At 31.5% G+C, this 12,869-nt stretch overlaps 1 protein-coding gene across 1 annotated transcript; it reads right to left on the reverse strand.

Annotated features, from left to right (window-relative positions):
- Positions 1 to 2,633: 2,633 nt before the first annotated feature.
- On the reverse strand, positions 2,634 to 4,910 carry LOC107782293 (autophagy-related protein 8C-like). Its single transcript, XM_016603161.2, has 6 exons — positions 4,771 to 4,910; positions 4,585 to 4,664; positions 3,883 to 3,938; positions 3,728 to 3,780; positions 2,986 to 3,104; positions 2,634 to 2,903 (listed from the first exon to the last, which is right to left on the reverse strand). The coding sequence occupies exons 2-6, from the start codon at positions 4,619 to 4,621 to the stop codon at positions 2,809 to 2,811; spliced, it is 360 nt and encodes a 119-aa protein (XP_016458647.1). The 5' UTR covers positions 4,622 to 4,664; positions 4,771 to 4,910; the 3' UTR covers positions 2,634 to 2,808.
- Between the last annotated feature and the right edge of the window lie 7,959 nt (positions 4,911 to 12,869).

Below are 12,869 nucleotides of genomic sequence, written 5' to 3' on the forward strand. Positions count from 1 at the left end.
TATAGTAAAAGTGTTCTATGCTGGATTTTTGTAAAGTGTTAATCAATGTCTTTATACTGTACAATTATATTATTTATAATATATGATATATATTTATTATATATTCGTATATTATAATATATAAAGTATATAATATATTATTGTATAATTATATATTATATAGTTCATATAGGTAAATTGTACAAGTACGAATGTGTATTCTGACTATATGATAACTAATGTCTACAATAGCAGTATACAATATATTACACATATTTAAAGTTTACTTTTTCATAGTAATAATTATAGTGTTATGAAGTATATAAGATATGAAATGCATTGCATAAAAAAGTTTGATGCCAATCTAGGTTTAGAAGATGCGTATGTTTTTTTGTGTAAAATAATATAATTACTCGATGAAGACCTATTGGAATGGGAAGATCTCGAATTAGCTAAAACGATAATTAATTATATATATAAAGTATACTATATCAAACATATACCATTAACATACCATTATTAAAAAAGCTATAACAAATATAATTTTTAGCTTATGTTTTTCAAAGGATTGTTATTGGTTGTCATTATAATATCTACTTTAATTTCACCTAAAAAGTAGAATGAAGATGATATTTATTAATGAAAAAAACTTTTTTTTATTTTTTGAGTAAAAGATTCATATTATTGATACAAATGCCTATGCTTTTTAGATCCGATGGTGAAATATTTTCTTAGCTTCATTTCTGTTTTGTAAGGAAGTTATTATTGTATCTAAGAAAGATGTAATTAATTGGTAAGCTTAAATTTAGAGATTCTATTCTTATGTCAACTCCTTGATTTTCGCATGGAGAGAGGAGTAAGTTCCTTTTTCGTATTTGTTGTACTAAACGTAATAATGAAATTGGTTGTAGTTAATGTTAATTGATCTCTTAACAACTTGTTTGGATGATTGTTACATATCGTTTTATAATGTATTGTATTATATTGTATTGTATCGTTTGATGAATACAATGTTTGGATAGATTGTATTGTTTGTCATTGTTTCATGATATCACGCACGAGCAATATGAAGAATAAACTTACAATATTATAAAGAAAAATTATGATACGGGGTAAAATTACTATATAAAAGGTAGGGTAAATGATAAAATAAAATTATTTAATAATAATGAAACGTGATATTGAGAGAAAAAGACAAGGTAACGGCGCAACCACACCAAATCGGTCGTTACGTAACGACGGATTTAACGATACGATACAATAAAATTTAAGTAACAATCAAAACAAATATCGTATTTAAAGTAACAATACGATACAATACAATAGGTAACAACAATCCAAACAAGTTTTAAGGCTTGTAGTTATGAAAATTCCCTTTCAATATATGCTCTCGCATTGCTCCCAACGTATGTCATGAATGATTGAATAGCTCTCCTTAATTCCCTGAACTCAGCTTTTGTAGTTCTTTTTTTTGGGGGGGTCATTTTTAATGTATTTTTTATAAATATTAAATAGAGAAAAACTTAAATAAAGCAAAATGGACAATGATGATTCATAAAATCGACCTCGAACTTATTTCCTACTTGATGACTAGTTATGTGGATTTCTGAACCTATCGTTCAGAGACACATTATAGCTAGTTTCTTTAATTCATTCCATGGAAATGTATCTTTGTTGAAACGCCATACGTATCTCAATCATTAAGGAATCTCCTAAGGTCAGTTGTGCTGTTTTTTGAATATTTTTTTTATCTTTATAATGCAGCAACCAGGAGGAACAGACAATGAAAAAAGAATTTCTGGCACAGCAGCCTGAAGAGATGCTGGAGAAGTTTACAGTCCATGTACCCAGGATTCACTTTGCAGGAGCAAAATATATTAACGTTACTTGTCGGGGTATTATCACTTTTAGCCCGCGCTAAAAACTATTTACATCTGGTAGCCGAAAAAGTGTATAAAATTTGTATAATTTTTGTATATAACATACAAAATGTATATATATACAAAATATATACAAGTTGTATACATTTTTTGGACTATTATTTTTACAACGGTTATACGGTGTCATTTTTCCTTACTCATTCGCACAACTGATAAAAAAGACCACCCACCGCTTACTCGATAAATAGACCAGAAAAACATTTCAGCCAAAAACTACTGCTGTTTATCAGCACAAACTAGATAGATCAGTCCCTCTTAAGTTACTGGGTTCAAAATGAATATGATCTTATTATATGTAAACATTTTAATTTTCTTTTCCCATAAACATAATTTGAGCAAGAAACACCGCATTCAGCTGAACCCACAAACCCACCCAAAATCCGTCTGTGTTGTTAATTTTCTACAGCGACCTCAAGTTCTTCAGCAGCACGTTGAAGGAAACACTACCCCTTCAGAAAATACCGGGGAGACAAACAGCAAGACAAATTCTCAAATCCAGGGAAGTAACACATCTTTATCAAGAAGGCCAATGGAGTTCAAGTGTTTTCAGAAGGGTTAGTATTGATAATTATAAGCCAGACATCTGCTTAGTGAATTCTAAGATAAAATCACATTATTTTTAAAGTTCAATGATTCGCATGGAACTGGAAGTATGAAAAAGCAGATAAGTAGATCATCAAACTATTTTTGTGACCAAGTTAAAGGAAACACAAATGCGGAAACCAACTTAGCAAATGGAAAACGAACATCTTAATAAAGTAGATACACAAACCAGTCAATGTCGACCCAAGATAGCATCTTGGTAAGAAAGATAATTCCAAATACTAGCTAAAATAAAGTATTTACATGTTTTCTTGAACTTATTTACTCACTCCGGTTTCTTACGTCTTCAGAAGGATCCGAAAGTATTCTCACCACTGTAGGTCATGTAGAGGAAGCCATCTTCATCCTTGTGTTCCTCATAAATGGCAGACATCATTGCAGCTGTAACAAAGTGGATAAACAATCAGAAAACAAAGAGGTAAAAGCATAATAACAGTTATTACTTTAGAAAGTTTCTCCTCACCTGTAGGGGGGAGGATATTCTTCACAAAGATAAATATTGCCTTCTCAGCACTGAGCTTAATCCTCTTACGAACAACATACACAAATTGTCCAACAGTCAGATCCGCGGGAACCAAATACCTGCAAGGTATCTTGATGTGATTAACAAACAATTTACAGTTGAACATAAGATTAACTTAAAAAGAGCACTAACACGGGAAATAGCTGTGTCAACTCAGTCAAAGAAGAAACAATTCCAAAAGAAAAAGAAAAGAGTAGAACACTTTCCATCTCACTAGCAGTAAGAAACCATTGTTTGAGTTGCTTAGCACCACTTAACCAAAAAGAAAGAGAGAACAAACTATTGCATCAGTCATGCATTTCTATAAATCTCCTCATCAGAGCAAACTAGTGCTCTTTCCAGCCAGATTAATAGTAATACTACTCCATTTTAAAATCTCAAGTAAATAATCTGACAACAACAGTAAATACTTGAATATGCTATTCCATACAAAGACATACCAAAAATATACATTAATCACATCATATATCAAAGGGAAGGGAAGATATAAACGACAATAACCATAATACTTGAACGCAAAAACTAGAAACGATGCAACCTCAAAATTATGAGGAATATATATTGTTATGGCAGAGCATTAGAGGAAATCAAAAGTTCATTTATGACAAAAGAATTAAGTACAGTAAACTTAAGGACATAACCCAAGTAAACATCTCAAGGGACCAGGTGCTAGAATACTAACTTTTTCTTGTCAATATCAGGGATGTCACTTCTTTCGGCCTTCTCCACAATAACCTAAATAGTAGGAAAGAAACAAGGGATTAGGTTGGACAAAAAGCACATAAATTTTCTAGCACAACCAGAAGTGCATTGCAAGAGAAAAGACAAAATTGGTACCGGGATTCTATCAGGGTACTTCTCCCTGATACGAGCAGCTTCAGCCTGTCGCCTCTCTAGATGAATGCAATACCGAATTGACAGGAGCATGGCATCCAATGATAGCAGAGAAAGAAAGTTACAATTCAAAGAAAATTCAAAAGAGAAACCTAAAGAAAACTTCAAGTATACAAAAAATACATGCAGGGTATCCACAACAAAACCACGATCACTTCCAAAAGATTATTAGGAGAGCATCAAATGACAGACCTGTTCGAATTAAGAACAAAGAACTTCTAATAAAGTGAGGATTCTTTTGCTCACTACAAGTAGTATGTTCTTATACTGCATATTTTTGTTTACCACATTGCAGCAAATTTTTCACTAAAACTATAGAAGTGCAATAAGTGATCATGCTTGCAAAGACTAGATACGAAAAAGAATCTATTTGGCTACTATTATAGTACAACAAATAGACGACACATAATTGCGTCAAAAATAAACTGTGAAATTCACAAGAGAATAAAACAAAAAAGACCAAGAAATTTAAAACCCAACAAAAAGTAAAAATAGAATTCCAATAACAAGAATCAAGCATATGCACAAAAGGGTCTTAAAGATATAATAATAATCCCCCACCAAAAGAAAAGAAAAAAAAATTGTCACTCTGAACAAACGAATTTCATAATTGGACAAGTCAAAGATCGGATCTTGGAAAAATACCAAGAGGGTGTTCCAATTTGAAGGAGCTTTTGGCCATGGTGATCGGAGAATGATAACCAAAAATTTGGGGTATCTGCAAACTAAGAGATGCAAAAAAATTAGGGTTTTTCACAGATAACGGAAAAAGATTAAAATTAAAATTAAAATAAAGAGAAAAATCCGGAAGATTTAGGGAAGAGTCCTCACACAAAGGAAATCACAAGAGAGTGAAGAAGCAACCAAATTTTTTCTTGCTTATTAAAGTTAATAAAAAATAAACTGTACTCTATATAATTGGATAATGAAACATCAGACACGCATCTTCAAGTACGTTTTCCGTATTTTATCCCTTTCTGTACTCCTTTTTTCTTTACTAGTAGTAGTATTAACACCGGCGCGGATTACATTAAGTATGTTAAACATTTGAGTTATTTAGATTATATATAAATAATTTTAAAATTTAAACCTTTTTTGATAAATATAGATAATCATTGTATATTAATTAAGAAATACTACATAAAAATTATTAAATATTTCTTAAATCTCCTAGTTATAATTCTATTTTTCTTTTTTGATATCTCTCGCCGGTGTCATTGGATTCAAAAAATAGTGAGGAAGCAAAATAATAACTCATATTTATGGCAAAACAATCAAAGGTTTAGACTATGAAAGACTCTTTGGATACGACTTGACTCTTTAATTACTGCTTCTTGAACTCTTATTTGGTGTGTTGATATTTTTCAAAAAATATTTCAGTTTTTAAAATTTTATTTTTCAATAATAATTATTTTTATAATAATATAAGTAAAAATATTATCCTTAATTCAAAACTCATTTTAGTCGGCTATCTAAAATTTAAAAAATTCTTTAGCCAGTGATTTTGTTTCCTAGTATGACTCCATTTTGATATTTGACATTAACCATGTTAAATATCTGAGTTATTTGAATTATATGTAAATAACCTTAAAATTTAAACCTTCTAGATAATTATAGATAATCGTTAGATATTAATTAAGAAATACTACATGAAAAAAGGCTAACATTTTCTCAAATCTCGTAGTGATAATTTTATTTTTGCACCATTCTTATTGGTGTCATTGGAACCTAAAAATAATCACAAAGCGATATAATAACTCGTATTTATGAGCTATGGCAAAGCACAAAGGCTGGCACAATATTAACGATTCTTTGGCTACGACGTGACTCTTTTACTACGACTTGAATTCTTATTTGGTATACTATTATCTTTTAAAAAAATATTTCTATTTTGAAATTTCAATTTCTTAAATATTATATATTTTTCAATAATAATTATCTTTATAATGATGCAAGTGAAAATATTATCTTTAATTTAAAAATCCACTTTAATCGGCTATTTAAAAATTTAAATGATTCTTTGGCCGGTGAAACTTTATTTTAGTATGACTCTATTTTGAGTTTATCGATATCTCTAGTCACAGATTTTGAATTTTGAATACCCTACATATACAGATTTTTTGTTCTTTGAATCATTAAATGTTAGATTAATTGATTGTTATTATATAACATTGCATATATTATCTTAAAATATCCAACTAATTTTTTCTCGACACCATACTTGAATTAACCTCAATGCAAACTACTTAAATAACATTTAAATTTAAATTCGAATATCATATCAGTTTGTTAGTAATAGTGATTTTTTTTAAAACGACACACAATGTGAGTTGAAAACAATATTTGAAATTGTTGAGATCAACTTTCAAATTTTTTTACACTCAACAAAGATAAAACAGAAGAAGAAATTCGTTGTCGTCTCTTATTTTTAGTTTTTAGATTCTTCGTACATTTTTTTCTATATTTATTTACTTTTATCTTATTTTTTATGTCTTTCTTTCATTTGTTACAAAAAATTAATTTATTTCGTAATAAAAGGATGAATTTTAATAGAAATTGTCTACATAAAAACTTTATTTATATTTTTAATCTTTGGTTGAAATTCAGTCATATGTTTCTTTTGGCTTTATCTTGTCAACCTAAACAGGTGCTCACCCAACTACTTAAATTAAAAAATTGAGGATGTGTAATTTATATATAATTCATATATAACATGTGTATAATCGTGTGTTGTCGGTATATCATCTATGTATATTAGCTATAAAAAGTAAACAATAAATTTGTTCGGATATTTATATAATAATTCATAAGATTTTGGTTTCTTGATTTTATCCATGATATGACTTCTATTATAATTATTTTGAAAACTCTCTAAATAAAATTTAAAATAATATTATCTTTTATTTTAAAAATTATATTATAATTTAAAAAAATAAATAATCCCATTTCGAAATATTTTGTTTACATTTTAAAAATAACTATTTCACATCATACAATTATTTTTTTAAATATACTTTTTATTACACTTGAAAATCTCTATATAAACTATCAATTAGAAACCAATATCCTTCTTGTTGAATTCGAAAAAAAATATCTTTCACATAATCTAATGATACAAAACTAATATTCTTCAACGGAAAAAATACTATACTCTTGTAATGTTGGTTTGACTGCAGCTAAACGAAGAGATTTCGGCTTATACCCTTCAATTCCTAGAAGGTGTTAAATAGAAATTAATGATAGCAATTGTATAGCCAAAGTTTTGTTATTTGTTTGATGTCCATTTATACAAATTGACTCTTCAAACAAATATTTTTCAAAAAATAAAATTAAAAAAATAACTTATTTTGAATATTGACTGATTTTTGTAATGTTTCTTTCTCCGGCATGTAGGTTTACTTCATTATATATGTAAGTAAATTTTTATCAACTTTAAACTTTTTTTTGTTATTTGGATAAACATAGACTTGTACCCTATATATTACATTTATTTTTTAAAAAAATTGCTTTATTCAAATCTAGATATAGTGTTTTAAAGAACTATAATTATAGGATTTTAAATGTAAAAGAGTTTTACAGTTATATGGAGTATTATTATTTTTTGCCAGAGACGAAGTAGTATTTAAATTATTTGAATTAAGATAACAAAAGTTCATAAAATGATTGCATATGATCATTAACCGGATTAAGTATGATAACATGATGACAAAAGATAAAATTTTTTTTATTTTAATTCAAATTTAAAAACTTATCTATAAATTAAAAATTATCATATATATATATATATATATATAATATATATATATATATATATATATATATATATATATATATATATATATATATATATATATATATATATATATATATAAAGTTACCATATACTATTGACATTTATTAGCTTGCCACTTGGCTTAACCACAATGCCAATTATATATGGTAACTTTATTCCTTTAATATATATATAGATTTTACCTCAACACACTTGCCCGGTAAACACCCTAATATTTTTATCAAATCAATAAATATCATAATATATATTTATATACATATTTGTATTATTTAGCAATAGTAAATTAATATATGTTCCAATTTATATTTAATTCAACATGAAGTTTAAGAAATATAAGAATTTTTTTAAAACTTATAGTCTAAAATAAACTTTAAATATTTGTATGACCGTAAACCAATTCATAATAGGTAAAGTAAGAATTATAAAGATAAATTATTTTACATAAGAAAATAAATTTTTTTTTGAATTAATCAAACTGAAAGAGTGTTACTATTATTATCTCATTAATTTATTTAAATATAATAAATTAATATGATATGTAAACACCGATTATTTTAAACTGTTTTCCTTGAACGGTGTCGTTTATTCTTCTTTTTTCTACTGGCATTTTGTGGTGACTACTCTTTTGCACATCTTCTCTGATCTGTTTTCCTTTTCTGATTTCTACTTAGAATGCTAAACACCACATACTTACACCGGACTTGTTTACAAGCAAAAAGGTCAGGGGGAACTTCCCAATAAGATGTTTCTCATTTGAGTCTTGAAAACTCTTGATAGGAAAAATATCCCTTTAATAGCCTACTGGACGCAAATTTGGATCCGAATGAATTTCGAATATTGAATGGTTAAAGCAAAAGGAAAAATAAAACGGAAACTAGTTTGTAAGCAATATTGAAATATTTAAAACGATACTATGATTCATTGTTAATTCGTGAAAGAAATGCTTAGTGAATTTGGAAAATTTTCTAATTTTGTGATGAAATTTCTTTAAAAAACTACTAAGAAATTTCACACGAAGTATATTGCGTTTATCACATCTAAAATTTAATCAAAAATTTCATTGCTCATCACTGGAAATTTGATAATGCTCCAAAGAGAATAGGTTAAAATAAGTCAGGATACAAAGGAGGATCAGGTCCAGCTAGGAGTTAGAATAAGTTTATCACAAATTGACAAGCCTCTTTGAAACGGTGAAATTGGACATCTAGTAGGAGTATTTTGGTTTTTCTTTTCAAAAAGATTTTGAAATCATTGTTTATTCATATAATTTTATCAGTTGTTCTCTCTCTCTCTGTGAGAGCCAGACCGCTTGTTGAATACAAGCCCTAATCTTTTCTTATCTTAGCCCTAGTTTCCACTTTATTTGATCTAGTAATACACGCAAATGAATTATGCTTCTCGACCCAACATTGACACTACGCCTCTGGTAGAGAGATGCGCAGGGTTGAATATAAATGATGCGTGGATTATGTTGATGATGAAGAAGTTGCTGCACACGGTACTTACTGATACGAATTAAATATTTGGGTGCAAATACATCGGTTAGTCGGTGGCCTAAGATCGGAGAAGGTTATTCGAGACATTGGGAATGCCATCAGAATTTTTGTCTCGGCTTACTCAAAAAATCATGACTCAATTTGGCGAGAGTATATGCGGGTTAGGACTCATGCGGCGGAGCTAGTATATATATTACGGGTTCGGCCGAACCAGTAACTTTGGTACAAACTCTGTATTTGTCTTTAAAAATTTATTAAATATGTACAAATTCTCAAAATAAAATGAGCTATGGTAAAATTCTTGAAAATTAAAACCTAAATTAATTTAAATTCTAGTTCCGCCTTTTGATTATAAGAGTAAAATAAATACAACACAAACTGGAGGACGAGAATTTTTGAAAAGGACATTCGCTAAACATAATATTTTTTCCATTTTCTGCAGCACTAAGCTTAAATGCGGTATGTTAGGACATACTGATAAATTCTGTCGAAAGCTCTTTCAAACCCGGGGAGTAGATAAGTCACAGTTTCAATATGATACCTCTTTACGGGCAGAATGTCGATCGTCGAGCATGGGGGGATCCAGATGGTTGCTGATGTTTGGCATATTTCGATATGTGTTAATGTTACTTTACCCATGCTTTAACCACTTTTTGATGTTATTTAATCTTTAAAACACCCAACATGGTATAATTATTGGTTTGATGACTAATTAAGTTATGTGTGACGATTTAAGGTGTTCGGAGTGCAAAATATGAAGAAAAGGTGGTTTAGCTAGAGGAAGAAGGGTTGGATGCGTCGCATCCAACCTAGGAAAACATCATCCTGCATGCAACCTTAGCAGTGAAGTTGTGCCATCGCGTCCGCCATCGCGTGCGAAACTGGGAAGTAGAAGTGAAGCTGGATGCGTCGCGTCCACCATCGCATGCGAAGCTGAGAAATAGAGGACAAGGTGGATGCGTCGCATCCACCTTCGCAGGCAAAAATTGAAATGGAGGACAAGGTGGATGCGTCGCATCCACCTTAGCATCAATTCCTGAAGCCGAATTGGACTAGGAATGGGAGAGCTTTGGCCCACGACTTTTGTACGCAATATATAAGCTAAAAACGCCTCTTTTAGGTTAGCGAACATATTGGGAATAGAAAAAAAGCCACGACAAAGCTGTGAAGGCCGGAATTCATCAAGTTTCATCTTTCTCCCACCAAACTTAGTAATTTTTATGTTTCTTTATATGATTTGTTGTTTGGCTACCATGTCTATGTGGAGCTAAACTTCACGTTCTAGGGTTGTGGTTCTTTCATGACTATTGTTATTCGGATATTGATTTTGACTTCTTGATTTATCATATTAGTTTATTTATTCAATCTTGCACTTAATTATTTAATTGATTGATCACCAATTGGATATTATCTACGAATCTAGAATTGAACTCGAAAGTGGGAATTCTATATTGCATATAGGATTGAATAGGGCAAGTTCTTGAACTCGGGCATCGGGGAACGGATTCGTGGTTAGGATAGACATATACCTAATTACCTTGCTTGGTTGATTTACAGGAATTATAAATGCGTTCTTGTTGATTCTAACTCCATAGACATATAGGCGTTAGGTTAGCTTGAATAGGCGAGTAAGAACTCGATAGATTCTTATGAGCAATATTAACCCTGTCAACCAATAAGCTAGATAAATTAGTCGGTCAATTCAATTGAAGAATACAATAGGATTGTTAGATAGACCATAACCCTAGATCGTTTTCATTACATTGATATCATTAAAATCTGCTCTTCCTCTGTTCAAAGTTTATTATTTATATTTTTCTTATTTAATTAGTTAGAATAAAATATTTTTAGATTTAATTCTTATTTAGATAATTGGGATAGTCTAATTTAGTTAATAGTTAATCATAAGTCCTCGTGGGTACGACATCCGACTTTTAGTCACTTTACTACTTGACGACCGCGTATACTTGCGTGAGTGTGTTTGGTCGCAACAAGTTTTTGGCGCCGTTGCCCGGAGACTTAGAAATTAGCTACGTGACTAAGTTAAGCTTTTTATTAGATATTTGTTTTCAAGTTTTAATTTTCAGTTTGCCTGGTTTGTGTCAACGCAGGGTTTACTCTCGAATGCAGAGGAGTAGAAGTGCAAACAACCTCATTCCTCTTGATCCAGAAATCGAACGAACATTACATAGAGTGAGAAGGGAACACGAAGCTAGAACGAGAATAGAAAGAGATTTGGACATCGCAATCCAACCACAGCCAATAGATATGGCAGGCAATGAAGAGCGTCCGGTAATCGAAGCCGCAAGGCCCAATCTTGCGAATATGACTCAGGCTATTGTGAAGCCTGATATCACTGGGCATTTTGAACTCAAACAGTACATGGTACAGCTGATTCAGTCCACAGGACAATATGTGGGTCTATCTCATGAGGACCCGCAGAGGCATATTCAGAACTTCTTGGAAATCACGGACACTTACAATTATCCGAACGTCTCCAAGGACTATGTCAGGCTGACACTATTCCCTTTTTCACTGTTGGGGGAAGCTAAAGAATGGTTGCAAAAGGAGCCCGCGAACTCTATCCACACTTGGGATGATCTAGCAAGGAAATTCCTGATCAAGTTTTTCCCAACTAAGAAGACAAAGTCGTTGAGGAGCCAAATTCTTGGGTTCCAACAACGGGATGGCGAGACACTTCGTCAAGCTTGGGAAAGATACAAGAAACTACTCAGAGACTGCCCGCATCATTGTCAAACTGATGAGGTATTGGGTCACACTTTTGTTGATGGGTTAGATGAAGCATCAAAGATGAATCTTGACTCAGCTTGTGGGGGTAGTTGCATGGCAAGACCGTATAGTGAAATACAACTCCTGCTAAATAATTTCACTGCTAATGACCATAATTGGCAAGGAGAGGGGGATTCACGAAGGGTAATTAAACAGAAGGCCGCCGGTTTGATTGAGCTTGATGACTTTTCCGCCATGAGAGCCGATATAGCAAAATTGGCAAATCAGATGAATAGAATGACAACACAACAAATGCAACATTTACAGCAGATGTCTATTTGTTGCGAACTATGCGGAGACAGTCATATGATTGACATGTGCCCCACGAATCCTAAATCTATATACTATGTGGGACAACAAAACAGAGGTCCTATGAATCAACATGCGCAATATAGGAACACTTACAACCCAAACTGGAGGAATCATCCTAACTTCTCATGGGGCGGGAGTCAACAGAATCAGTATAGGCCTCAAGGGAATTTTACTCAACCTCAGAAGCCACCCCAACAAATGGAAGAAAGTACGAATGACTTGCTGAAAAAGTTGTTACTAGACAATCAACAGCTCAGGACCGATTTCAGAAATCTTGAGAGGCAAATGGGGCAGTTAGCAGCAAACCAAAATACTAGACCTACAGGCTCACTTCCCAGTGATACAGAGAAGAACCCTCAAATTAATGCAGTTACACTTAGAAACGGGAGGGAACTAGAGGAAGCGCCAAGGAAGATAAAAGAAAAACCTACACCTGGGGGGAGTTGACACCTAAGGCAACACAAGAGTCAAAGGAAGATGATGCAAGTTCAGAGCGAATGGAGGTTACAAGGCCACCACCACCTTTCCCCCAAAGATTG

Source organism: Nicotiana tabacum, chromosome 2, assembly GCF_000715075.1.
Source record: "Nicotiana tabacum cultivar K326 chromosome 2, ASM71507v2, whole genome shotgun sequence".
In the NCBI taxonomy this organism is placed as follows: domain Eukaryota; kingdom Viridiplantae; phylum Streptophyta; class Magnoliopsida; order Solanales; family Solanaceae; genus Nicotiana; species Nicotiana tabacum.

Coding starts and splice junctions, on each gene's coding strand:
- LOC107782293 (XM_016603161.2), bottom strand. CDS start 4,621: ATGGCCAAAAGCTCCTTCAAATTGGAACACCCTCTTG. Junction 3,939..4,584: donor CAAATTGGAACACCCTCTTG/GTATTTTTCCAA, acceptor GCATTCATCTAG/AGAGGCGACAGGCTGAAGCT. Junction 3,781..3,882: donor AGTACCCTGATAGAATCCCG/GTACCAATTTTG, acceptor CCTACTATTTAG/GTTATTGTGGAGAAGGCCGA.